This window comes from Aspergillus melleus, assembly GCF_016097325.1.
Source record: "Aspergillus melleus strain CBS 546.65 chromosome Unknown contig3, whole genome shotgun sequence".
Lineage (NCBI taxonomy): Eukaryota > Fungi > Ascomycota > Eurotiomycetes > Eurotiales > Aspergillaceae > Aspergillus > Aspergillus melleus.
Window position 1 is genome coordinate 402,916 of NW_025763372.1, and position 26,334 is coordinate 429,249.

At 50.0% G+C, this 26,334-nt stretch overlaps 8 protein-coding genes across 8 annotated transcripts; 2 read left to right on the forward strand and 6 right to left on the reverse strand.

Annotated features, from left to right (window-relative positions):
• The first annotated feature begins 59 nt into the window (after nt 1-59).
• Nucleotides 60-4,692, forward strand: LDX57_005144 (putative dynactin). The gene is made up of 2 exons (XM_046086822.1): nt 60-588; nt 650-4,692. The coding sequence occupies exons 1-2, from the start codon at nt 154-156 to the stop codon at nt 4,340-4,342; spliced, it is 4,128 nt and encodes a 1,375-aa protein (XP_045942788.1). The 5' UTR covers nt 60-153; the 3' UTR covers nt 4,343-4,692.
• Nucleotides 4,693-8,482: 3,790 nt separating this feature from the next.
• On the reverse strand, nt 8,483-10,419 carry LDX57_005145 (uncharacterized protein; the record flags this gene model as incomplete). The annotated part of the gene is made up of 4 exons (XM_046086823.1): nt 8,483-9,267; nt 9,330-9,726; nt 9,800-10,255; nt 10,315-10,419. 4 exons carry the CDS (start codon nt 10,417-10,419, stop codon nt 8,639-8,641), a joined length of 1,587 nt encoding a protein of 528 aa, XP_045942789.1. The 3' UTR covers nt 8,483-8,638.
• Nucleotides 10,420-11,399: 980 nt separating this feature from the next.
• On the reverse strand, nt 11,400-13,305 carry LDX57_005146 (uncharacterized protein; the record flags this gene model as incomplete). Its single annotated transcript, XM_046086824.1, has 1 exon — nt 11,400-13,305. One exon carries the CDS (start codon nt 13,303-13,305, stop codon nt 11,401-11,403), a length of 1,905 nt encoding a protein of 634 aa, XP_045942790.1. The 3' UTR covers nt 11,400.
• A 988-nt stretch (nt 13,306-14,293) lies between these two features.
• On the reverse strand, nt 14,294-15,212 carry LDX57_005147 (putative GNAT family acetyltransferase; the record flags this gene model as incomplete). Its single annotated transcript, XM_046086825.1, has 3 exons — nt 14,294-14,628; nt 14,697-15,019; nt 15,103-15,212. The coding sequence occupies 3 exons, from the start codon at nt 15,210-15,212 to the stop codon at nt 14,294-14,296; spliced, it is 768 nt and encodes a 255-aa protein (XP_045942791.1).
• Nucleotides 15,213-16,341: 1,129 nt separating this feature from the next.
• On the reverse strand, nt 16,342-17,577 carry LDX57_005148 (uncharacterized protein; the record flags this gene model as incomplete). The annotated part of the gene is made up of 1 exon (XM_046086826.1): nt 16,342-17,577. The coding sequence occupies one exon, from the start codon at nt 17,575-17,577 to the stop codon at nt 16,342-16,344; it is 1,236 nt and encodes a 411-aa protein (XP_045942792.1).
• Nucleotides 17,578-18,393: 816 nt separating this feature from the next.
• Nucleotides 18,394-19,120, reverse strand: ARG81 (Zn(II)2Cys6 transcription factor domain-containing protein; the record flags this gene model as incomplete). The annotated part of the gene is made up of 2 exons (XM_046086827.1): nt 18,394-18,812; nt 18,871-19,120. The coding sequence occupies 2 exons, from the start codon at nt 19,118-19,120 to the stop codon at nt 18,394-18,396; spliced, it is 669 nt and encodes a 222-aa protein (XP_045942793.1).
• A 430-nt stretch (nt 19,121-19,550) lies between these two features.
• Nucleotides 19,551-20,550, forward strand: LDX57_005150 (uncharacterized protein; the record flags this gene model as incomplete). Its single annotated transcript, XM_046086828.1, has 3 exons — nt 19,551-19,837; nt 19,899-20,415; nt 20,470-20,550. The coding sequence occupies 3 exons, from the start codon at nt 19,551-19,553 to the stop codon at nt 20,548-20,550; spliced, it is 885 nt and encodes a 294-aa protein (XP_045942794.1).
• Nucleotides 20,551-20,785: 235 nt separating this feature from the next.
• LDX57_005151 (uncharacterized protein) lies at nt 20,786-21,820 on the reverse strand (the record flags this gene model as incomplete). The annotated part of the gene is made up of 1 exon (XM_046086829.1): nt 20,786-21,820. The coding sequence occupies one exon, from the start codon at nt 21,818-21,820 to the stop codon at nt 20,786-20,788; it is 1,035 nt and encodes a 344-aa protein (XP_045942795.1).
• Between the last annotated feature and the right edge of the window lie 4,514 nt (nt 21,821-26,334).

The window sequence follows — 26,334 nt, forward strand, 5'->3', positions numbered from 1 at the left end:
TCGCGTCCTGAGGCTCCGACCGGCAAGAAAGCCGTTGAACTTCCCGATAAACAACATCCCCTGTTTCTCCCCACGGCGCTCGCCCTGCCCCTCCCTTCCCTACTCCAAGGCCAATTACTGGTACCAGGGGTGTGGCTCCTGGATTGTTGGATTATGGAGCAATCTATCGGCAATGTGGTCACACTGACGGACGGTCGGCAGGCCACCGTTCGCTTCATTGGGACGACGCATTTCTCCCCGGGCGACTGGATCGGAATCGAATTGGACGAACCCACCGGTAAGAACGATGGCTCTATCCAGGGAGAGCAGTACTTCGAGTGCGAGCCAGGGTTTGGCATGTTTGTTCGGAAGACCGCGATTAAGGCGACCGTCGCCCAACAGCCCGCACGGGAAGCCAAACCGGCGGCGAAGGGGAGCACCAACATTCCACCAGCCAGCAGAGGTCGCGCCCAGAGCGGCGTTGCTGCAGCTGGCACGGGGATCAAGAAGGTGGGCGCTACACCGGCTGCGAATACCAAACGACACAGCGCGAGCTCTGCTAGTCCGACTCCCGCATCCAAAGTTGCAGCTCAGCGACTGTCTTTGAAGGTATGTTTGTGCGACTATAGGCGTCAATGGCCGTTTCGATGCTAACCAAGTCATATCGCAGCCCCCTGCGAAATCTCCGACCAAACAGATGTCCGGCGCCTCTACTCCCCTTTCACACCGTTCCTCCATCAGTGGTACATCTCGACCAACGGTGGCACCTCCCAAATTGCGCCCAGCAGCCGGCAAGTCCTCCATGGGTCCTCCGCCTCCTCCTTCATCCGCGACTCGAACCTCCCGTCCATCGATATCCGGACCGGCAACCAGAACTACACGACAGAATACTCTGGACTCCGCCTCAACGCCTACGGGAGTAGCCAAGCGCCCTGCTTTGCGACCAACAGCCCCCAATAAGACATCAGAAGAACCCGATAGCGGAGCAAGCCCGAACTCGGAGGCTTTCGAGTCTGGATCTCAGCAAGACCCCGATGAAGATTCTCCGCAGAATGAAGAGCCGGCCCCAAAGGCGTTCAAGCCGACCACAGGTTCCGCACGAGCAAGCGCTGGTCGCCCAAGCCTCTCGTCTCCTTCGTCATCTCAGCGCCAGGGTCAGAATGGCGCCGTGGGCAGGGAGCTTGAGGAACTGAAGACGAAGTTGCGGGTGATGGAAAAGAAGCGGACGGAGGATCGGGAGAAGCTCAAGTCGTTGGAGAAGCTGCAGTCTGACAGGGATAAATACGAATCTATTATCCAGAAACTGCAAGCAAAATACCAACCACAGCAGGCTGAAATCGGCGACCTGCGGAAGAAGCTGAAAGAGACGGAAGCAAGATTAGAGGAAGTTGAGAAACTCGAGGCAGAGCATGAATCCATCATGGAGATGGTAACCCTCGACCGCGAAATGGCGGAAGAAACGTCCGATGCCTTTAAGCATGAATGCGAGACGCTGAGAGCCAAGGTGGAAGAGCTTGAACTGGAAGTGGAAGTTCTGCGCGAAGAGAACGAGGAGTTTGGCCAAGTCATGAGCCCCGAGGAAAAATCTAGCCATGGGTGGTTGCAAATGGAGAAAACTAATGAACGCCTTCGCGAAGCTCTTCTGCGTCTTCGTGACATGACACAGCAGCAAGAACAAGAGCTGAGAGAGCAAGTCAAGGAGATGGAACAGGACCTGGAGGATTACGCAGCCGTCAAAGCCCAATATGAGTCCACGAAGGAAAAGCTTCTTCTATCTGAGAACAATGTTGAGGACCTGAAGCAACAACTGGATTCGGCTCTTGGGGCCGAAGAAATGATCGAAGAGCTTGCTGACAAGAACATGCGTTATCAAGAGGAGATTAACGAACTCCACGCGGCCATTGAGGACCTGGAAGCCCTGAAGGAGATCAACGACGAGCTTGAATATAACCACATTGAGACAGAAAAGCAGCTGCAAGAGGAAATTGATTATAGAGAAGGTCTGTTCAATGAGCAGTGCCGGAAGATCACCCAGCAAGACGAGGTTATTGATGACCTGGAATATACCCTCGCCCGCTTCCGCGAGCTGGTCTCTACGCTGCAAGGAGACTTGGAAGATATGCGAGCGTCGCAACAAATCTCGGAAGCCGAGGCCACCGATCTTACTACGCGTTCGCGGGCCATGATGGACCTGAACTTGAAACTTCAGGCGTCGGTCACTAAGACGCAGACCAAAACGATCGACATTGAGATTGGTCACATGGAGGCCGATGAAGCTTCTCAGCACTTGTCTATCTTGAAGCTGTATCTCCCTGAGTACTTCGAGGGGGAGCGAAACTCTATTCTTGCGCTCTTGCGGTTCAAACGTGTTGGATTCAAGTCGTCCTTGATGAACAATACTATTCGTGAGAAGCTGTCGGAGCAGGCATCTATACCTGCAGCGCTTGAAGACACGTTCACGGCATACGACGTTCTCGAGAAACTCTCGTGGATTGCGTCTTTGTGTGATCGCTTCGTTGCCTACATCAGCACTTGCTCTACAGATGCTTTTGGAAGCATGAAGGCCACATTGTTTGAGATGGAACCCGTTGAGCGCACGTTAAACTTTTGGCTCGAGTTTCTGAAGAAGGACGAAGTAAATATGAAGAAATGTGGCACGGAGCTGCAAAGATCTATTGCTCTAATATCCCACCTCGCGGAAACCTACCTTCCTAGCTCGTTGGAGGTTTTTGCCGGTGAACTTTGCATGCGCTCGTCTTTGACGCAGTCTTACATCGACCACGCTGCCTCTTCTGTATCTCGGCTCAGGGCGCTGCTGATATCGAAAATTTCAGCACCCGAAGGCGATGAGGAGATCAATTTCCTTTCAAGCAAGATGGAAGGATTTGTTAGCCATGCTCGCGGGTTGAAAGTTGCCATGGGCAAAGTCAACCGGTCCCTCGAGGACCTGCGGTCCAGATCGCTTTCACTTTCCCAAGACGTCTCCGGACCGTTCAAGAAAACCGAAGAGGCTGCCAAAGAGCTTGCCGAGTTGACCAGACACCTTGGAGAGAACATAGTGCTTCTGTTGAGTGACGACAGCCGGACGGACCCGCTTTCCCTAGAAGAGGCGTCGAGGAACATGTCCCAGATCTCGACCCTTTACGCTGGACCCTCGGAATCAGGAAGCGAAAGCAGCGATACCATGTCTTTCATCTTTAACCGGCTACGCAGCCTTGGGGGCAATTTAGAGGAACTCGAGTCCATCTCGTCGGATCTCTCCATCACCTCAGAGTTTGAGAGACACCCATCCCCCTGGATTGCACGGGCCGCAGAACTCAAGTCAAGCAAGACCTCCTCTCCCGACGCGGACGAAGAGATCCGCCGCCTCAAGAACGAAATCAACGAGGCGTCGACGGCTCTCGGCGTCAAAGACAAGACGATCGAGGAACAAAGCATCAAGGTCGAAACAGTTGAGGCGCGGATGCGCGATGCCACCAAGAAAGCGTCCATGGTGAAAGAACTCGAAGCCAAGATCGAGGAAATGCGGACTAAAGAAACCGAACTCGAGGCCTTTGTCGACCAGCAACGCAAAGAACTTCAGGACATGGAAACCGAGCGCGAAGAGCTCAAGACACGCCTGGACCGAGTCAAGCGGGCCTCTGGCACGACCGGCGTCGCCACCACAGATGGTGTCGTCGTCGACGCCGGCGTCTCGCTCGCCACGATGCGCGAGAACGAGGCCCTCCGCGCCGAAGTCGAGAGCTTACAAGCCGCCGTCCGCTACCTGCGCGAAGAGAACCGCCGCGCCAACATTCTCGACCCCTTTTCCGTGCAACGCTCCGCCGAACTCCACTCCTGGCTTGACGTGCCTCTTACGCAGTCCGCGTCCTCATCTCTATCAACAGCCGCCCCTACCAACCCACTCGAAAAAACCCACCAAACCGCCTCTGAAAGCCGCGACGTCTTCACCCACCTCCTCAAACTCACCACTGAATCCAACATCTGCGACCTCAAATCCACCCTCCCATCCACCGACCCGACTACGCGCACGGGCTGGCGCCCTTCCAAAACCAAACTCCGATACCAGGTCCTCCAGCAGCGCGAGAACCTCGAACGCTGGACGGAATGGAAAGACGACATCGTCTCCCAGGAGCGCGAACAGGATCGGCTGGCAGCTACTCGCAAAGAACGCATCGCTCAGGCTCGGAAAATCGGTGGTGGGCGTGGTCATGCGCCGCGCAACTCGGTGTTTGGTGGGTTTCCGCAAGGCACAGGGCATGGGATGATGGGTCGTGCGTGGGAGATCCTGGGAATGCAGCAGGATCGGAAGACGGGGGATGTTGGAAGACCTGTCGAGCCGGTCATCGCGCCTTCGTTTTAAAGTAATGATGTATATCTTTTCTGGGGCCCGGGGAATTGTTCGGATTCTTGATGATTGATTTCAAGGGCATGTGCATAGTTGTGGAATAATATCCTGAGACAGACGGTACATATCGTTTATTGTATATTATACGCTTTAAGAATCCCGAACGATTCGCCAATGATATAAGTACTGTACAATTGACCGAGTCCAATATAGTGAGGGTATACATATGGAGGCTGGTAGTCTAGTCATGAGGTCTTCATGTTTATGTAAAGAGATAACTCGGTGCATGCCACGTCTGCTGAACGGTATATTATTGACATGTAGTCTATATTCTAACAGTCCCTAGATATATGATTTGATAATCAGATCTGGTAGTTAAAGATTAAGCCATTGTAATGATTCTGATTGGTTATAATGTCTACTGCCCTCGAAAACGGTTTCGCTTTCTGTTCTTTATTAAAAGTTCGTTGTTTCTTTTTCTCTATTTTTCCGTTCTATATTCCTATATTCCTTGATTTGCTCGATTTATATATATAAATATATATATCTTTTCTTTGTCTTATTTGTATCTATTGTTGAGCACCAAGGTCAATAAAACCTTCGAAAACTATAAGCTTAATTGATTCATTGTAGAAGTTGAGTACCAAAGCCACTTATTGGAAAGATTCTATGGAATGAGAGTTCATATACTAGGTATCAACACGAAAGTCATCTGGTCCAGAAAGGCAGTGGCCGTAGAGTGTATAATCCGCATAGATAGTAGTAGCAGGAGGATACCCACAATTTTGGCCATGATTTGGTTCACAATTGTATAGCTTCAGATCAACCTGGAACCATAGTGGCTAGACCCGATATCATCAGTCGGATAAGGACCGTCTGGAACTGCTTTGTCCCGACTGACTCGTGTGGGATGGATTAACCGTATCCAGCGTGCTCGCCGTCCTCGTTAAGATGGAGTCAGCGTAACTCATTGATGCCGATGAGACATAGGAATACACAGTCGAGGGAGAACCGCGGCTATCAACGCCGCCGTCCTCTTCATTCGTGTTCTCGCGCTGCGCGCCTATCTGAAGAGGCCTTTTAGCATCGTTGGATTTCCACTGAACCAGCATGGCTGCAAAGCTCCCAATCCCTACCAGCAGGGGCAGAAGCTGCCCGACAGAACCCATGACAGTATCGACACTTCGGATATGATTCCAGTGTATCATGAGTTCCACAGCAGCGATCCTCAGGGAGAAAGAGCAGAGTCGTATGAAAAACCAGCCGATCAAAATGTATCTAGTGTGCCGGTGGGAAAACCCTTGATCTCCATGCCTTGACACTAATCGAAGTGTCTGCTTCATGAACTTATCAATATATCGATGGCAGCTCCCGCAGCCACACAAAGTGTGATATGCTCCGAAACATAAGGTCCAGCCGAGACATGAAATTGTCCACCAGACACAGAATATAAGGCATGAAACTAACACCCCAATTAATTTATGGAAGATAAACCCTTTTGAGGAAGTCTGGGGTGATGAGGAGAATCCTAGGACTTTCGAGAAGAGCCAGGGTGGTGTCAGATCCGGGCTAGATGGGACTTCGAAATCTTGTCTTGTGGGAGAATGGTTTATTGACTGTGATTGCTCGTCTGCAGGCCTTGTCTGAGTCAATGACGTGCGGTCTTGCGACAAATGCTCGGATGAATCAGGAGGAGTTGCTTCGGTGCTCCTCCGGATATTTGGTTGCACGTTAGTCGATAAGGCTCTTGAGGACCCGTCTGGAGAGCTGGGATCTGCGTGCCACCGTGGAGTATGCACCGGTCGTCCAGAGGACGTGAAGACCCCCTTCCTCGCGAGTTCCACCAGCCCGACATCTGCAAAAAGAGAAACTGACTGGCCCCGAGGGCGGTAAATCAGGGGGAATGACCTGAACACAGCTGACATCTTTGCTGCCATTGAGCGTAAGAACTGTGAAATGGATGCAGGGATTCTCTTGAAACTGTTAACGAGAGGTGATATCCACGTATAGACGAGCAGAGCAGGAACCGCGACGATGGCGGAAACGAGCCCAGCGAGACCTATCAACAGGAAGTGCAGAACTTCAGTCTCAGCGATACGCACAAGGAGATTGTGGACCGCAATGATTTGTTTCCACGTTCGGAACCACCCAAAGATGCTCACTCGAGAAGCAAAGAAAGCATAACCGGTGCATGACGTGGTCTTCAGCTTTGTGATGCCGGAAAACCAGAACCTTGTTAGTCTTTAATTCCATGTTTCTGAGAGCTGCAAGTTCAACGCCAACCCACCATGCCTCGAAACAGTTCCTGCCCATATCCAGAATCCAATCGGCCAGTCGCATGAAATGTCTTTCCTTCGTTTGGCGCACGGTAGTTCTATCGTCTCCATAATGTTGACCTCCCTCCTTTGTCTCCTGCGACATGAGGATCACACCCAGGTTATTAACAAGAGGGAAGCAAGCAACCGAGCACCGCATGAACGTCATCGTGATAATAGCTTCCGAGGATTCAAACGCAGGCTCATTAACGGTGAGGTAGAACAATGTAACTAGCATGGCAAACCGGAAGAATCGGTTTGATATCCCGATTCCTTCAGCGGACTCCTGGCAAGCAGACTCGGAAATAATTGCGGCGAGGCTTACGAAGTAAACGCCCAGTCTGACACCGAGGCCGTAGAGGTCGTCATTGCCTTCAAAACCGCATGTGCTATCTTGAAGTCCCGGCTCATTGGGAGAAATTGGACCAGCAGATTTCGCCGCGAGCGCGGACAGAGAGATGGCGGGTAGCACGAGCATGATTTCGCAGTAGCTTGCGGGAAAGGGTTCGAAGAATGGCTAATAGAAGAGTAAATCGTTAATCTGACTTAGGAGTTTTCTCTGAGGTAAGAGTGGAAGGCAACCTAGAGACAGACTGAAAGCCATCAATGCCGTGTCTGGGAGGGGTTACAGTCGCAAACCGACTTAATGCATGGCCAATATGGCAGCTTACCGGCCTGGTCTCGGCCCTCATCACCGTCGAATGATGCATCGGAATCCTATGTACAAGGGTTCGAGTCGAATGCAGCCCACTGTGTGAAGGCTGCTGTTTGTTTCTTCTCATTCGCCCCCGTATGGGGCTTAGCAGCATGCTGCGTGATGTGGCACCAACAAACACCATTCTGCAAAGACGCCGCCCTGTCAAGCGATTCGCTTTCGAGGGTAATTTGGCTCATAAGCTCTCCTCTTTTCGTAAATGTCCCCCAGATATCGGTTTCTGTTTCATTCTCTAATTAGATATACACAAATAAGTGTGCACACCTGCCAGGTCCCCTTAAAATGAGATAGATGACTCTGTGGAGGAAAAGAACCGGCAAATAAAAAGGTAGGGGGCTATATAGCTGAATCATATAGCTGGACAAAGCTAAGCAGCGATCTCTAGGATCTTCCCTGACCTTTCAGCCAGACCCCTTGTGGCCGAGCGGGAAATGACATACAAAGGATTAATTTATTTGTAATCTCTTCGTCTCCTGTAGTTAAAGATGATACAGCAACCCCCATAGTTATGCTCCACTTGATTGGAAGGCGGCTTCTTCCGCGTCGGTTAAAATGTGCTTAATGTGAAGGCTACTGACAAACACAAACATGCACAACATGGATGCCAAGAAAAGGACAGAGATCCAAAGCTGACAAAGTACTGCTGTTCTAGCTGCAGTCTAAAATGGCGCCTAGTGATTGTCAGCAGCGGCAAGATGGATTACTGCCCGTCCTGTGGGAACAATTATCATTGGAGCAACTATATTGTCCATGAATGACTGGAAATTTCATTGCGCGAGAGTCTATCTAGAATGGGGTATACTTGCCGAATATGGATAAGGACCCTGTTGTTTCTGTTCTATGTAGTGCTGCCCTGCAAAGGGAGCCAGTTAGATTCTGAATGCAAATAACCTTCGGAAATGATCAATCTGCATGCTACTAATTCATACTTTTATTCTGTCTTTTAAAGGCCGTAATGTATTTCTATATTTGATCAATAGAATACAGTAGCGTTCTTAGTACTTACGAAAAATTAATATGAAAATCTTTATAGAAGGTTACTTTTTGCTACTTCATAGATCCGCTTTTTCTTATCTGAAATCTATTTATATTTATAAAGGTATTTTTGTAATGTATATATACAAATGTATAACTTAGCAGAGCTACCCCGAACCTCAGCTCCATACCCACCATTCCACGAGGAATCAAGGAGTCACGGGCCTCATTATACAACTCCTCCGGCCACATTGTATAGACTAGGTGACATCTTCCTCGTCAACGGAGATATTAATGCAATATCAATTACAGAAAGGCACCCTTCTGCCACCAACCACACCTCTCAGCCGAAACCGTATCCTGGATAAGCCCAAAGTCCGAGATATTAAAGTTCTGAATCATACCATCTGCAGGGACTGTCTCCTGATCACAAGAGTAAGGATTTCCCGTCGTACTGAAACTCACGAAGTAAGTCTGCATGATGTCCGCAAGAGTGGTATTTACGCCCGCCGTCGAGCTACCCGGCATGTAGAAAGTATACGCGAGATCTCCTGCATGCATAGCCGGGGGAACACTGAACTCGTATCTGAAGCCGTCGGTGTATGCCTCGCCGAGGAAATAGGCATTGCAGATGATAAGAGAGTCTCCGATCGTGGATGCCACGCGGCCGGTCTGGTCCGTGTAGCCGTACTTGCCGCTGAAGTCGTGGGGATACAGCTCGTCGGAGATAGTCGAGAGGTCTGTGGATGACAGGCCCGGGTAGAAGCTGGAGATGAGGCTGGTGTATTCTTCGTCTGTTTTTATGAATGGGGAGGCGAATAGTGTGCCTTCGTTGGAGTTGTGTCCTGCGGTGATGGAAACATCCTTGTTATATTGGCCATTCTTTAGGAGGACGGGAGGATAGCCCGGGAAACTGGGGGCATCGATAACCGGACCTTTGTTCATCAAGTTAGATGGATGAATTCAAGTAAAGGGCGGACTTTCTTTTCGCACTTACCAAAGACAAATGTTCCATAGGGCTTTGCGTTGCCTACAACAAGAGCGTTGACAGTCTGCAGTTCCTCCGTAGACAGGCTCTTCAACTGCTCCAACGAAGATATATTGCCTTGTTCTAACACCTCTTGCAACGTGCTCTTCTGCTGACTAGCAGGAATGTCGATGGCAAACGGGCTCTGAATAATAGCCCGCTGGAATAACGACTGAGTCGAAGCATCGCCAGAGGTGAGATGGTACATGACTGAACCGCCTCCAGCCGACTCACCCATAACTGTGACATCACTTGGATCGCCGCCAAAGAGGTGGATGTATTTCCGAATCCATTGCAAGGCAGCCTGCTGGTCTAGGAGTCCTAGGTTACGCGTAATCTCATCAGAATCCGGGTCGACCAAGAATCCCTGTTGATCCAATCAGTCAGGATTCAACGCTAGCCCCAAGGGATGAGTGGGGTCAAGAGCTGGTAGAACTTACAAACAACCCCAAGCGGTAATTGATAGGAACAAAGATCACATCCTTGTCCTCATTTTGCGCCGTCTCAATCAGATTAGGCGTAGGGGTGTACGTATATTTCGACCCAGACACATACCCTCCGCCATGGATCCAAACGATGACTGAAGCCTTCTTGCTTTTTCTGGCCTTGAAAACACTCTCTGACACGTAGATGTCCAAGAGCAGACAGTCCTCACTGGTACTGGGGTCGATCGGAGCGAGGTCTTCTTCTGTGACTGGAGGCACACTAGTCCAGGATTCACCTGGCTGGCTCGCCACGCTCAGCCATGCTGGCTGTCCTTGCGGACATTGGATGTTGTATGGGCCTGCAGTCTGTACGGTTCTGTTCACTGGCGGGGCCTCAGGAGGCTGAAAACGAGAAGCTGTCCCGTAGTGAACATTTGTAAAACTCAGATACCGCAGTCCATTAGGTGTGCTCTGAAGCTCAATCAACATTTATTAGAGAATAATCCAACTCGTGGGGCACCTGAACGTACCTCAACTTCAGCTTGGTGGATGGTGTATCCGAGGTCTACCGTGGTTGTTGAACCTGCATCGACAAAAGGCGCAAGAAGCGCAGACAAAAGACCAAATCCCTTCATATTAATTCCGTGTATATCTTACCGCAATTAAGTATATTTGGGGAGAAAGCCCCTATTTAATAAGATCGATGGCTAGCACGCAGACCCCAAAGGTCGTATTCGCAATGATAGCAATTTCCGCCGGCCGGCGGAACTGGGGTCGTGTCGACACGAGCATGCCATGCCCTAACTGTGCTTCATATGGTGGGTCTGTGGGGGCGGATGGCCCACGTGGTTGTCATTCCCTAAGATGAGTCAAGATGAAAGTATCCATTGCTTACCATGAGGATATAGTTAGTGTGATGCCAGGATTTAGTGCCGCGGCCGCAGTGTCGGGAACAATTCATTATTTATTGTTGACTCGCATCTGGTGTCAGCGTGCCAAGAGAAGAGTTCTGATACTGCATCACCTTACGTGTGAAGGGCTTCTCTGACATCTTATGAGGTCTACCTCAAGAACTCTAAGTAACCCTCGAAGACCCTACGCAACCCCCAAGAGTCCGAAGTAGTCCCTAAAGAAACCTAAGTTCTATGTTGTTGAGCTGATGCGGTATCCGAACTTCAAAGTACTCACGTCATATGATAGAGACTAGAGGGCTTTAGATGGTGTCAGCATTGTTCTCGCATCATTGGAGTAAGTTCTTTCTTGGTATCCTAATATGGAAGCCCTGCGGCGGAAAAACCTCGCACGGTGTCAGACGCGGAGATTTAGCGCCTGACACCACCGCACTAGGTAAATCCTGACACCGGGCCAGCTACGGCCCTGACTGTGCCCACAAGAACCTGTTTAATTATTTGATATAATGTTGGGGCAAAGGCCCTTGAATCCTGGATACCGGAGCCAGGAAAAGCCAAAAATGCTCTATAGTATATGTCGTGCTCCTTTAGGGCTAGCAAGCAGTAAAACATCTCAGGTAGAGCTAGAGGCCCAACACACTATATAGAGTTTCCGTTCCCTCTGAGTAAAGTGGACCGACTACATACGGAGTAGATCCTTCAGTCTTACTTGCGCTTTGAGCCCTTCCACCTCGTCTTCAAAGTATGAGCTGCTGCCTTGGGCTTCCGATCCCTCGTGAACACGCCCTTCTTATTTCCATCCACTCGAGTGATCCCAACTGCCGTCTGAAAATCGGCAAAATTCCACACCTGCTCTCCCACAATCGACTCAATCCGGTCAAAGACGCGATGATACATCTCCAAGAACTTCGTCTGGTACTCTTCGCTCCACGGAGTCGCCAGAACGGAATGTAGACCGCTGAGCGTGTCCGCTCCATACTCGGTCATGATAATCGGTTTCTCAAGTTTCCGTTCCCAACCACGCAACTCCTTCTCTAGCGCGATTTCTGCTTCCTCTAGATCGCCAGTTTGCGTGTACCATCCCGCATACCGGTTGAGGCATAGCACGTCAAATAAATCAGATATCTTATCGAGCTCGTATGTCGCGGCAATCATATTCGCGAAGCCAACGGGGCGATGTGCAGGATCCAATTCGTGTGTTAATTCAACCAAGGGCTTGAAGTATTCGCGGGCCCCTTCTTCCTGTGAGGCCGGTTCGTTTGCAATCGACCACATAACGACGCTGGCGTAGTTCTTGTCCCGAGCGACTAGCTCTCGAATCGCTTGCTCGTGCGCCTTCCGTGTCTGGTTGTTTATTCCTTCCGGGGAGAAGGTGGAGATGTCCGAGTTGGCATTGGATGAGGTGCCAGCTGCCATAGATAACGATAGGCCCACGGCAGGCGTTTCGTCAATAACGACGATTCCGTGTCGGTCCGCAAATTCCATAACTTCTTCTGCGTAGGGGTAATGCGAGGTACGGAACGAGTTGGCGCCGATCCAGTCCATGAGCTGGAAATCATGGACCATGTATGCCTGGTCGTGACCTTTGCCGCGGACGGCCGTGTCCTCGTGTCTTCCAAATCCCGTGAAATAGAATGGTTTGTCGTTGATGAGGAATTGCCGTCCCTGGACCTTGACAGTACGTACACCCACGGGGATCGTATATGTGTCGATGACTGCATCCTCGTTGGATACATCAACGATACTGACCACAAACTGGTACAGGTAGGCAGCACCGGGTTGCCAAAGATGAACTGACTCAATGACGGCCTCTCCCTGAGCCCCAGATGCACTCGATACGTTGGCTCCAGTCTCATCGAGCACAGAGATTCGTACCTCCCCCGTCGTCTTATCAGATACATCGACAGTATAATTCAAGACTCCACTCCCATCTTCAACGCCAGTCACGACCGTAACGTCCCGAATAAATTGATCTTTGGGTACGGAATAAAGCCACACCGATCTGGCCAGCCCTGCATAGTTATAAAAGTCATGCTGGTAGGACTGCACTCGTTTTCCAAGTCCCTCGGTCACCTCAATCCGCCCCGGCGGAATCGTTTGGAGCGTTAGCTCGTTGTTGACCGCAATTGTCAGACGGAATGTGCCACCCGCAGAAACGAGGTCTGTGATGTCCGCTTCAAAGGGTGTATACCCGCCTTGATGCTCTGCGACCAGCTCATCATTGATATAAATCTGCCCCTGGTGTGTTGCGGCCTCCGCGCGGACCAGATATCGCTCTTGTGACCAGCCGCGTGGTACCTTCACTTGTCGCTGATAGTAGACCCAACCTACATGATCGTGGATCTTGCGGTCAACAAAGATATCATTGTATGATGCTGGAACAGGACATTCGAGACCATGTGGGAGGGTTGATGTCCAGGGCGAGGAGCTACTGTTACCCTCCGCGAGGGCGAAGGACCAAAGGCCATCGAGAGAAACGAGTTCACGGGTTGGAGTGTTTTGAGGTTTCAATTGAATGATAAGAGGGTCATGCTGGATTGGCTGATGACCAAGCGCCGAAATAATTGGAAAGAGCAATAACAGTGATTGCGCTGAGTACTTCATGGTCATGGACTGATCAGGGTAGTTCCCACGTTGGAAAAACCGTTGGACTGTTGGAAAATTCTGGAGTATAAATGCATTCTCGAGTGAGGATACGGCTAATGATCTGGCTCTCGTCGGCTATTAATTTCTCTCTCTGCAGACCGCAGGAGAGGAGAAAGTGCCTCACTATCAAATCAAGGGTCCCCTTGAAGCCCACGCCAAGAGGTATGCATTGTTCTTTGCGGGGTTTACCCGGGGAAAAGGTGTGGGGTTTGGTTTAATCATGCGGGACTGCCTTGATGTCGAATCATCTCAAATGCCGATGGGCTTCGTACTCGTATGCGCTGCTTTTTGTTGATCTAGTGTGAATATTTAATGCCTTCACGTCTGGTGGAGCCGAGTTTGAGTCGCCCGAGTCTTAGATTCTGGAGGTGGTCCCGATGAGAAAACAAGCTGCAAGAGAATTAACTATAGACGATCTGGGATGACATTGCATACAAGGGATCTTTCCATCGGTGGACCATACTATGGTAGTGGATAATAGCTCGCAACGCTCTAGCACTTCCGTCACCGATCGATTACTTTTCCTGGTAAAAGACAATAAAATCAGACAGAAAACAAAGGTCATCATTTCGTCCGTATTTCGGGGACAGGCTACGACAATCAGTAATGTTAACCAACTTGATCGATGACCACTCCGAGAACCCGTGCATCTTGAGGCCTTCATCGTTCGTTGAAATGGCGTAGTCCATGAGAAACAGTCCGCACTAGCAAAGTGGAAAAAGAAAAGAAGGGGAAAGAAAACAGCACGGGAGGGACTTGAAAACTTATGGCGTACTTTTCTGCGGAAGTGGCCGATCAAACGTTTATAGTCTAAGTCGTTCATAAATGAGATAGATTCTGTACACTGTACATACTCCGCCGGGTCTACGACAATGACATGGTGATGCGTATGACCCCCCCCCCCCCCCCGGAGCTATTTACCTTGCGCAGGGGCTGAACCCTTGGAAAACTCTTACTTCCATGTCCCGTCCTCAACCGCCCATGGGCCGTCCGGCACGTTCCCATCCCAGCTTCCTCTAGGGGGCCTCCATAGCAACAATATCGCTGGTGGACGACACTCATGTAACAATCTCGACCACTCCTCACTCGGATTTCTTTTGTCCAAATCAACATGCAAACTAACCACGCGTCGATACCCAAATTCCTCGTACAGCCACCGTCCCATCGGGCTCCCTTCAATGAAGCTCTCGTACCCCAACTCATCGATCCGCTCGTGACCCCATTGCATGAGCAGCCTGCCTACGCCACGCCGACGGTAATCGGGATGCACGCCCATGGCATTGACGCCTGTACCCTCATAAAAGTCACGTTAGCAAATGCAAATGAGGATAATAGCGGGAAGAGGTACGACATACCGGCATGGGGTCTCTTGAACCAGGACATGCGATAGAAAAACACTTGAGACAAGAAGGCACTAGTATATTCGGCTCTTTCCGAGCCTTCGGGGTACCAAGTACATGGGATCTTCTGCGGTCCATGCGGAAAAGGATTTTCATGGAAGATGAGCCATTCGCATCCACCTGCAACCCGGCCTGTGTGTAGATCAAGAACGTAAATAAAGTGCGACGCTGGATTCTTTATGTGAGCGGCCCAGCGGATTTCAGCATCAAATGCTTTGTCTGCTTTTCTGTCCGAAGCCGAGTGCCCTGTTACGGGATGGACGGCTGTGAAGATAGGACTGTGGACGTGTTGTAAATGTTAGATTGGCGGGTAGAGTATGCCTTAGGAAGGGGCGGCATAGTTGGACAGGGAGGACGGTACTTGTAGGGCTGGAAATTGGCAGTCCAGAGGACGTCAACCAGACGGGCGTATTCTTCTTTTGTTTGAATTTCCCGGACTTCAAACCGGTGTTCGGGACTGGATTTTGCCATCTTCGATAGGATGAGGACAGGAGTAAGTGGTTAGAGAAGAGCGGAGCTTGATGGAGTCTGAAGGCTTACTCCCCATCTTATAATCCGGAATAAAGGAAGCCCGGCTCACCTATTATTGTCATTATTTGGGGGCCAGAATTAGTGAACGACCGAATGTGAATATACCATGGCGGGGCTGTATATGGGATCCACCGAGTGTGGCTGGGGATTTTACAATTGGAAACCTAATGAGCAACAGATACATAGTTAATCATTTCTATGCGCGTGGTCAACGGCCATTGCTATTATTCCATGGAACGATTCCCCGTGCAAACAGTTGAGCAACGAGTTTTCCAGTATCTGAGCTAATCCAGATACGAGTCAGTTTTGATACCTATCACACAAGGCTGGGACGAAGTGGGGCAGAGTATCTTAGCACCCATATTCCACTAACCCTGGCCTTTGGGGAAGAGCCTATCAGCAACGCGCTTTTAGCCAACACTCCTCCAGCTGATAAGCACTTGTTGAATCCTATGATATCGGCGGCATACGCTAAGCTCACGTAGGCAGGAAACCTGGCAATTCCGTTTGTTGTTAGTACGCGTTAGCGGGACTCAAGCTTTCTAGAGCTGCCAATTGGGTTGGTCAAAACAAGCCATCATACCTGCATATGCCCAACGTGCTGCACTCACAGTCCTGGCCTTGCACATTGGCCTGGTTGTCCTCGTTTGACAATCCTTCGCCCATGCCAAACAGACAACCAATGGACGACTACCGTGGCGGTCGGGGGGAGGGCATAAAAACACCTTTCATTCTTCTACACAGCTCTTCCTTGTCAAATCTGAACTTCATGCTTTCACCAAATTCACGTTTATGGCCTCGGGTATACTTTTGCACAATGTTCGACTCCACACCTGCCATAAGCCCTTGGACAATATATCTATCCATGCTTTTGAGCTCAGCACGGTATCCTATGATCCAATATCAATCAATTGGATAGTTATCCGAAGTTCCAGACCACTCGAGTGCCACAACTCCAGTCATCGCGCTGTTACGGCGTGTGCTACACAGATCAGTGGTGGACATACTAGATAATTTGAAGCTAGACGCTTACCCTTGAATATATAAAGTATATCCACGAGTCAACTCTTCATGTAGATCGTAGATGCCTTCTCACAAAGCTCGCCGCCGCAGAAATAGTCTCCTGTTGCTCTTTCTTCCACCCCAGAAGCGCCCCAGCAGCATATACATCATGCGGCGTATCTGACACCTCCAAATGCTCAACCACATTCCCCGGTATGGCGCGATACCGCTCCGCGGCACCCCTGGCACTATCACAAAGCACCTCGGCGCCTCCTGCCTGCACAAATAGCGCCACAGGCGTCGCAAACGGATACAGCGCCGGTGACAGATATGGATCATCCAGCCGCACAATTTCCGGCGGTGCGATAGCTGTTGCTCCCCACGCCATCAGCGGAGCGTCGACATAGTCCGTTTTGCAATTTCGGTTTCGTAGGATAGCGGATTTGTCACCTTCCAGAGAGTACTCGAGCGATGGCGAGAACATAAGGCATACCCGGGGCAGTGGGAGGCTGGCAAGATCAAAAGCTGATTCGACATCAGCGTCCTGCGACGGGACGAGCGTGTTGAAGAGTCCTAGGTAGCGCACGAGAGCCAGTGCGATGGTGGCACCAGAAGAATCGCCAGCAAGAACGATGCGGCGCGGGGAGATGCCGAGATCTTTGACGAGATATATGTACGCAGTGATCGCATCTTGCATGGGTGCTGGGTAACCGGCCAGGGTTTTCTTGTCCCCTACAAGCCGATATTGAGGCCAGAATGAGCGTGTATTGGGACCCAGTGCTTCGTTGATCATTCCAGCAACATCCCCAGAATCTTCTGGCCGTCCTGTCAGCCACAGGAATGATCCAGAATGAAAAGACAGGACGACAACACTGTTATCATCATTGTTATCGCAGCCGTCTGACTGCTGTTTTGGCAATGGTGGTACATCTGGATACCAAGTCCCTCCAATAACTTCCGGCTTAACATTCTGGTTGCTGGCAAATGGCCCACGGTATGCACTCGCCGCAGCTGGATTGATAGTCACCCATTTATCACCCGTTTCCCCGGCTTCCAGTGTCAGCGATTGGGTGAAGCCGATTTCTCTGATGATGATAAAGACGGTTTTGATGAGCTGTGTCCGAAGAGCCTGTGTGTAGGTCCACTGGGTGTTTGGGCGTAGAGGACTGAAGATGTAGAGGAGGCCATAAGATATGATTAACAGAATTACACGAGGTATTGCAATGATGCACCAAATGGCGCAGCCTGGCTGTCTCGTGCGCCAATCATTAGGGACTGCGTTCGGATCCGCATATTCAAGCATTTTTGCCGTCCACAATAGGTTGCGTATTGTAGGTGCATATATATTGCTGGTGAGGAGAGCCTGGCAGGGGATGCCAACTCCATATTTACATGATTATATCAGAGCGCAATCGACCGCCATGTGGAGACGAAAGTTGGTCTCTGCCTAGACCAGGCCACGCAGTTGGCGCGGTGTCAGAAACTGGTGCGGCGGTGTCAGGCGCTAAAATTTCGCGTTTGACACCGCGCGAGGTTTATCAGCCAACAAGATTAGACGGTGTCCGGTTGAGCGTTGGAAATCAATTAACTCCGACACTGCCGCACTACGGTGTAATTTCTGACACCGCGCCAGCTGATCCCCAAAGCGACCTAGCATTGTTCATCTTCTCCTGACAGCATTACCTCTACGGCTGTGCCGGAAGCGCCAGTCATTACCATTTAGGAAATAATTCCTTGGAGCGCTGGATTGTGTCAATATGAATAGCCCTGTCGTCTAGGGGTCACAACGGCGTATTTGAGGAGCCCAATGGCATCACATCGGTATCGCGAAGCGACCGTGCCCCATGTCGCCGCTTCTGGCGAGCTCGATAGTCATTGGATAGATAGAACGCACTGATGGAAAGTAACGTTTGGCTCAATGCGTTGCGGATGCGCGTGGTGGTGCCCCCAAAGCTCAGTTCGCCAGCGCATTGCAACACCCTGGGCAGGTGTATCGTCTTCCACGGACTTATAGCATTGTCTATTACGCAAAACAAATTTACGACTCGGTTTCTGTAGTGGCCCATCAGTAGCTTTTCTTGGGAGGGAACTGCCAGGTTCTCTAGCCAATTGGCGGGAGTTAGTAAAGCTTGCGCAATTTTACCGGGATGATGGTCGGTGGCATGTCCGGGGCAGCTAAATCTTGCCGCGGCGGAAAATCCAAAGGCAGCTCGTGTTCATCATGAAGGGTACATAGGTTCCATGCGGCCTCTATTTCGGGATTATCACCACAGGGCTCTGAGCTTGTCAACGTTGACCCTGGGTCGAAGAACAAGTCGTAATCGTCCGCAAGCGAGAGCGCCTTGGGTAGACTAGGTGCCGCGCAGCCGGAGTTATCAGCAAGAGATGAGCAGGGTGCAGTGGCAAGGCTGAAGAAACCAAAGTTCTGGATGCTGGCACTGACATCTTCACGGCCGTGATTGATCACCGATTCTAGCGAGTCAAGATAGCGTAGAATGCCGTCTATTTGGTCCAAGTGCAGCGTGGAGCGAAGAGGTTCTAAGGTACATGCATCAGCAGGGAATTCATCTGTAAATATCGAATGAGAGACATTTACCTGCGGGAAGAAGGCGTCGGAGAGATTGGCTCATGGAGCCCTCGGACAGGGACTGAGAGTGGAGTCCTCGGCTGCCGGTGACGGGGGTGAGCCACTGGAGGCGGGCCGAGTAGCCCTCGCAACTGAGATTCTTGTCATAGCACTGAGGACACGATGGGTTCTCTTCATCGCACTTGATTTTCCGGGCGCGACAGGCCCAACATCCCGTAAACGTTTTGGTGCACTTTCGAGGACGATTTGGCGCGGACATAGATGGTATGATCGGAGCCACCGACTGTACATACAAAGACCAGTTGCAGCATGTCACATGCCAGAGTAGAGGTATGTCATGGAGAGATGAAGATGGAAGGCAGCTCCGGTGGAAGTTGAATGAAGATGAGATGGTCGGGAGGATGAGGTGGAGAAGGACAGGACGGCAGGTGTCGGAGTTGCTTGCCTCACAGCGTCGGCGTGACCTGCCGTTGTTCAAGAAGGCATTGCATTTCTGCCCGCCCACCACCAACCATCATGCGTCAGTCACTATTCTCGGTGGCGGAAGATTCGAGGTTATTAGAGCTGCTTGCATTTGCAAGTCGCTTGAAAGTTAGCCATGCTTAAACTACTTTCTCTTCTCTTCTCGTTCCCTTTTCGTTGCTGGCATCTATCTATAGGACTCACTAAACATCCTCATTTATTCCAATATGACTGCGACGGCTATCACCCAGTCTATCGAGGAGGCTAACCACTCCATCTCTGCCGTTGCACAAACCCCCAAGCAGGCCAGTGGTGCTCAAGCAGCCCTCGCCACGGGCGGATACGAGTTTCCCGGGATTCCCAAGATCGACGACCCCTACAAGAAACGACAATGGCAACTAGAGCACATGGCGGGGGCCTTTCGAGTATTCGCACGAAAGGGCTTCACCGAAGGCACTAGCGGTCATATCAGCGTGCGCGACCCAGTTGACCCGTCGACATTCTGGATCAACCCGTAAGTCTCAATCAACTTTGAGTCCTTAGGAGAGATGCGGGAACCGCTAACGTTGCTCTAGTATGGGAAAGCACTTTGGCATGCTCAAGGCCAGCGACATGGTGCAGATTGACGAGGACGGCCAGGTTATCGGCGGCAATAAGACGGCCATCAACGCAGCCGGGTTCATGATTCACAGTGCCATTCACCGAGCGCGACCCGACGTGCACGCTGCCTGCCATACCCACTCGCCGGCGGGTAAGGCCTGGTCGACATTTGGACGTCCACTCGACATCATCAATCAGGACACCTGCAACTTCTGGGGCACCCAGGCCGTCTACAAGGCATTTGGCGGAGTTGTCCTGGGGGCTGAGGAGGGGGTGCGAATTGCCGAGGCCCTGGGTGACACTGGTCGGGTCATGGTGCTTCAAAACCATGGGCTTTTGACGACGGGTGGCACAGTGGATGAGGCTGCTTATCTGTTCACTCTAATGGAGCGTTCTTGCGAGGTTCAACTCATGGTGGAAAGCACGGGTCTTCCCAAGAACTTGATCGGAGAGAAGGAGGCGAAGTTTACGGCCCAGGTGAACGCCGATCCTGTAAGTGGTCAGATGCCGAAGGTTGGGTCGAGAATGTGCTCACAGGACATCTAGGAAACTCTTTACACGGAATTCCAACCAGACTTCGAGTTTGAAATCTGGAAATCCAAAGGAGAGCTCTGCAAGGGCGAGTAAACATACCGAAGATTGAATTCATTTGGTTTCACTACTATGTCCGAGGTTTTACGATGACAATGTCAAGACCCAAACGGAGTGAAGTAACTACTTAGAAATGCTCAGAGAAGTGGATACGGGTAGAAAGAACAATTAACTATTGTCAGAAACACACTTCGATTGTTAATTCTGCAGACGTTCCGGAGGAAGACCGGTTGAAATACACAACATGATAACCATCCTGACAACTGCAACCTCACCCACCACTGGGCCCACCCTGGGGCCAATCGCATACTTGGAAATTCTGCAAATTCTGGAATGCGGTGTGATATTCGCTGCGCGGGTCGTGATAGAGGCGCGGAAGCGTTCGCTCGTCCGAAGCGTCGTAGAGACGAATCAGCGCTTGAACATCCCTTTGACTAGGAGAGCGCTTGACCCTGATTCTATAGGCTATACCAGGTGCCCCAGGACCTTTGCGTAGAGTGTAATCATTGCCATCGCTCACAATAGCCCCCACATTGCTGTGGTAGAGCATGATCGAGTCCCAGTCCACATCATTATCCGGACCATGAGGGAGATAGGTGAGCTCCCGGATCGGAAGGAAATGGGCAACGGTAGGCCACCCCTGCTCTAGGGCCGCGAGTTGATTAACACAGACCCCATTCTCACCCCAGATTTGCTCGTGGGTTAAATGTGCGGTTGCTTGCTGGAATCCTTCGATATTTTCGCAATAGATCCGAAAGTCAGACGGATCGTACCAAAAATAGGGGTTTTGATGTTCATGGAACAAGCCAAAGATGTGTCCGATTTCATGGACGATTTTCTCCGCAATGGTATTTGATCCTCGGCCACGATCGACAGGTTCCCTCTTATCATTGAAAAAGGCAAGAGGCCCTGGGATGAGCTCACTGACAGGACCAACATACTTGCCGACGGTTGTCGAGAACTCGAGAGACCCAGGGGTCCTATGGATGACTAGCGAATTGCGGCGGTCTCTCATACACTCCTCCAACGGGAACTCGACAAAACGGAACCGAGTCTCGGGCAACCCAGCCGCAGCCCAAAGATTGGTGGCATGGCGGAAATGTCCGACAAGTGCATTCCGCGTGGCTTCACTTTCCCAGCAGTACATAACAGCACCGCCAGGCCAGGTTGTGGTGGTCAGCGAATTGAGATCAAACGGAACGGCACGCTTGATCTTAGTCGAGGCCTCCCAGAGAGGATGGCCGGCGTCCACAAAGACGAGAAGCAGCAGAATGAGGCCGACAATAGAGGTCCAGTTATGAAACATCTTGACTGATAGTAGTGGCGTGTAGACATAGAATGGTAGAAAAGCAGAGGAGTAGAGGTTGAAAGGTAGAAAGATAGAGAGAGAATGAAATATAGTGATTCACAGCATATTTAAGCTGTGCAGACAAACTGATCACATCTGTTAGCCGAGCGTGCGAACAATGGGATGCTCCGTGAAGAAATGACCCACGGATACAGGAACAATCCGAAGTGAGCCACATGGGAAAAGGCGGAAACGACATCTCAGTGGAATTTGCCGGTCTGAGCATAGAATATGACACTTGACGTAGACTCCTCTGTTGGTAGAGAGGAATAAGCACAAAGATCAGTATATATGCTGGCAGACAAGGTAGAGGGTAGGTTCTAGTAATACAAAAGTTTAACTAGCCTTTAACCTACAACATCTGTTATTATAATAAGGAGCTTAATAAATACTTTGTTAGAAAGATGAGTGGCAAGCACCTGTTACAAGTTGAAATTGTCCACATTGCTATAAGAACAGCTACAATAACCTACCAAAGTCCTTCACAGATAGGTTATATATGGCCTTTTTTGCGACATCTTCGCAACCCCCCTCCCCTATGTCACACCAAGAACGCTCCGCCATCCATCGGGTCGCGATATGAACGTATAATCCTCAGTTCGTTTTAGTATTTCTTCCCAATCTCCAGTATGTCAAAACCATGCGATCTCATCGCGCATAGTTCAACAGTTCCGCATGCATCAAGAAAGATCTTCGGCCCTTTCATCCGGTCGGCAATGCGCCCCCACGGTATATGAGATCTGCTGAATTCACTCCACGCAGTATGTAGCACAATAGCATTGCATCCCACGCAAGCTGTTTCAATATCATCAGCTACCACGACAGCGTTGTGTCCAGTTGTAAGACCCAGAGCTGTTTTAATCTGATCCTTCATGACCCGCGGATCGTAAATGTTAACGCTTATGCCATTTCGAAGAAGATCCTGAACAAACGTTATCGCAGTCGAGTTTCGAGTATCACTAGTATTTTCTTTAAACGAGAAACCGAGGACAGCAACAGAATTTTCCGTCACTCGACCAGAAAGGCAGGACATAACGCGGCGCGATATGTGACGGTTTTGGTAAACATTCGTCCGAATCACCGCTTTCCAGTACTCACACACCTCAATTAAACCGAGCTCACGGGCGAGATATATCAAGCAGCAGACATCTTTGTGTAGGCATGACCCTCCAAAGCCAAAGCCTGCACGAAGTGATAATGGTCCAATCCGCGGATCAGCCCCAACTGCCCGAGAAACATGTTTGATATTGGCATTTGTGGCTTCACAAACCAGACTTAGGGAATTGATACTACTTATCCGTTGTGCTACAAATGCATTTGAAGCTATTTTCGAAAGCTCGGATGACCACGCATCCATTGTGATGATCCGGTCGGGCTGAACCCAAGGGGTGTATAAATTTATCAGCATCGTTACCGCATCGGGTAGATCTTTGTTGAGACCGGAGCCGATATGACCGATAATCACGCGCTTCGGGTAGAGAAGGTCGTGGATAGCGCTCCCCTGAGCCAGAAACTCAGGATTCGATATCACATCAAAAGAGGCATCAGTAGATGCAGATTGTTTTAGCTAGCAGTTGCCAAATAGTAAGCGAACTTGTTACAACCTGAGTATTCAACTGGTATATGTCAGAATAGGCTAACCATCCTCGAGATATTGTGGGCCGTGCCGCACGGCGTCGTGCTTTTTTGCACTATGATTTTGTGGCCACTGGACACCTTTGCAATGATTTGCACGGCAATTTCTAAGTTGGCGACATCCAGGGTCTGGACATTGTCCCCATTCTTTAACATATTGAAGTTAGATTAATCATCACGTTGTATGAGAGCTGGGATACGAACGCTAGCGCACGAAGGCGTGCCTACACAGAGAAACACCATTTGCGCCTTTGCAACACATTCTTGGATTTCCGGTGAGAATGTGATATTTCGCAGTTTCCTCGATGGGAACGCTGCCTGGCAGTGTGTGTTCAGTCTTTCTGATCGCTTATCGAAAAGGAGTTCTTCCAATCCAGGCTCGAAGATTGGGATGCTCTCAGAATTCCATGCATTAATAATAGATGTATCCTTGTCGACTACATAGAAATTTATATTTGGGTGTTTGACGGCAAGGACAATGGCCGTCATGGCGCCTGCACACCTCAGGTTATTCTGAACTTTGAAAGAGGTGATGTTACTTACCCACATACCCAGCACCTATGAAGCATATATCACTTGGATGCTCATGTTTGTTGAGTGTGCTGACAGGATGGAACGTGGTGGAGCTTTCCACCATTTTCTCCTGGAGCATTTTCTTCCGACTGAGCTGGATGTAACCCCCGTAATGTTATACCAAAGGATCAGATCTGGGTTAGAATAGGAGAAGATCGTGGGGCACAATCTAGGTAGGAGCTCTAGGAGCACTAGGAGCATCTCAAGTAGATCTATATTCCACTCGCAGGTCGTCCCCGAATTGTTGACTGATGGTCTGTAGTCTGTGAAAAGTCGGTCTACAGATAATACACCTGGCATTTTTGTCTCAGCTCGATGAGACGGGCTTGACAAATATAGTAAAGATCTGTCAACCAACGTGCCTCTTAATTGCTTTGATCATACTCCGCCTGTTGCATTGTAGTTTGCAGGGCCCACAGTGCAACGCATACCTTGCGTTCAATCTGGTACCTTGCGTTCAATCTGTATGACAAACTCCATATAAGTCAAAAAGCGGTGTGGGCCAAGCCAGCACGGCTGTTCAATCACATCACTCACCGCTAGGATAACAGAAAAGTCGTGTCTTGCGCCAGCAAGGTTGTTGCATTCAGAATTGCTCCATGAATTTGCTATCTTTGTTAACTTTAAATCACATCTTTTTGGCTAAAGACAAATTGCCCTGTTAGCTACGGTCAGAGATAATATGATTCTACCCAGAATTCTACAATCTCTTTACCATATCGCAATGTTGGAGGCCCACATCTATTCTTACCCGTCTTGGAGAGTTGTATTAACATGAAGGCAGTGCAGGTCGTGTTATCCGAATCCTTTCCGCCCTGGTTCTGTATTATGGGTTTCATCGGCACCGACCTACTCCAAAGCAAGAAACCGTAACAAAGTCAAGCTCGGATGTCACGGTTGTCTGTCCAACAGTGGATCCTGCACCCGAGTTCATTCTTTCTGTGCAGTCCTGGCTACGATGCAATCCTTACGAGATCATCATTGTGACAACTCCAGTCTGGCTTGATCGAGTGAGATACGTATTGCAGGAAATTGATGATTCTCGGGTGTCAGTATACGCCATTGATATTACAGGGAAGCGACCGGCCCTGGTGGAAGGGATAAAAAGGACCGGAACATCCATATTGGCTCTGGTGGATGATGATATCACCTGGCTTCCGGACACACTTGATGGCCTGCTTCGAGGCCTTTCTGAGGACTTGATAGTGGGTGGTGTGACGCCTATAAAGGGAAAACATAAGGGATCGCAACTCGTTGAAGGGGGCACGTTATACGACCTTATTGCAGCTGTTCGACAGGATCGTCGGAGTGTGACCAACGCTGCGATGGCGCACTTCTGTGATGGCCAGGTGCTCGTTTGTTCTGGGCGAACATCAGCATATCGGGCACGAATCTTGAAAGATCCGGCATTCATCAAATACTTTTTGGAGGATCATTGGAGGGGGAAATACCTTCTAAGGTCTGGCGATGATGTCGCCATCACCTCCTGGCTGTATAGAACCGGGTGGAAAACTCGCTTTATATCTGATGATAGGTTTGCCATCTTTTCCCGGCAGAAGTCTGGCTCCCTTCACATGTATCAGATTCTTCGGTGGTCACGAAACCGTGTAAGACTCGGTTTAAGAGACCTTGGTGTGATTATCTCCACCAGGCCAGCGTCGAACCGTTGGCATTGCGTCAAGTCTCTTGTATTTTCAATTCAGGTGGAAGATTACCTCATGTTCCCTGACTTTTTGACGATGCTTTCGATTGTTGTTTACCAGCTTTTTTTCGGTGTGCTCAACGACATGCACATACCAGCAAATTCAAATATAATATTGCACTATCTGTCATTCAGTGCGGTGTTGGAACTTACATACAGCCTCTGGTATCTTTCACGCCATTCAGTGTCCTTACGACGGTTACCTGTGGTGGCGCTGTGGGGTCAGATCCGTATGGCATTTTCATTATATGCCCTTCTAACTACGAACCAAGTAAGTTTGAATTTTGCACTTCCATAAATAATGCTAATATTCGGCGTTAGTCAAATTGGCTCACTCGACGCGGGGCTGATTAGGCTCCAGACGAAACCAATAAGGGCCATCTGACAAATTTATACGATGTACACAATCCCGTGAATTGCTCTGGGACGTAACCACCTCCAGATCACTAGAGGGGGATGTTGGTGTCTTACCAACAGAGTAGTACATTATCGTGGACCGTGAAGACTGGACGGTTCTGGAAGGTTTCCCTTGGACAAGGCTATATTAGCGTGTTCAAAGCCA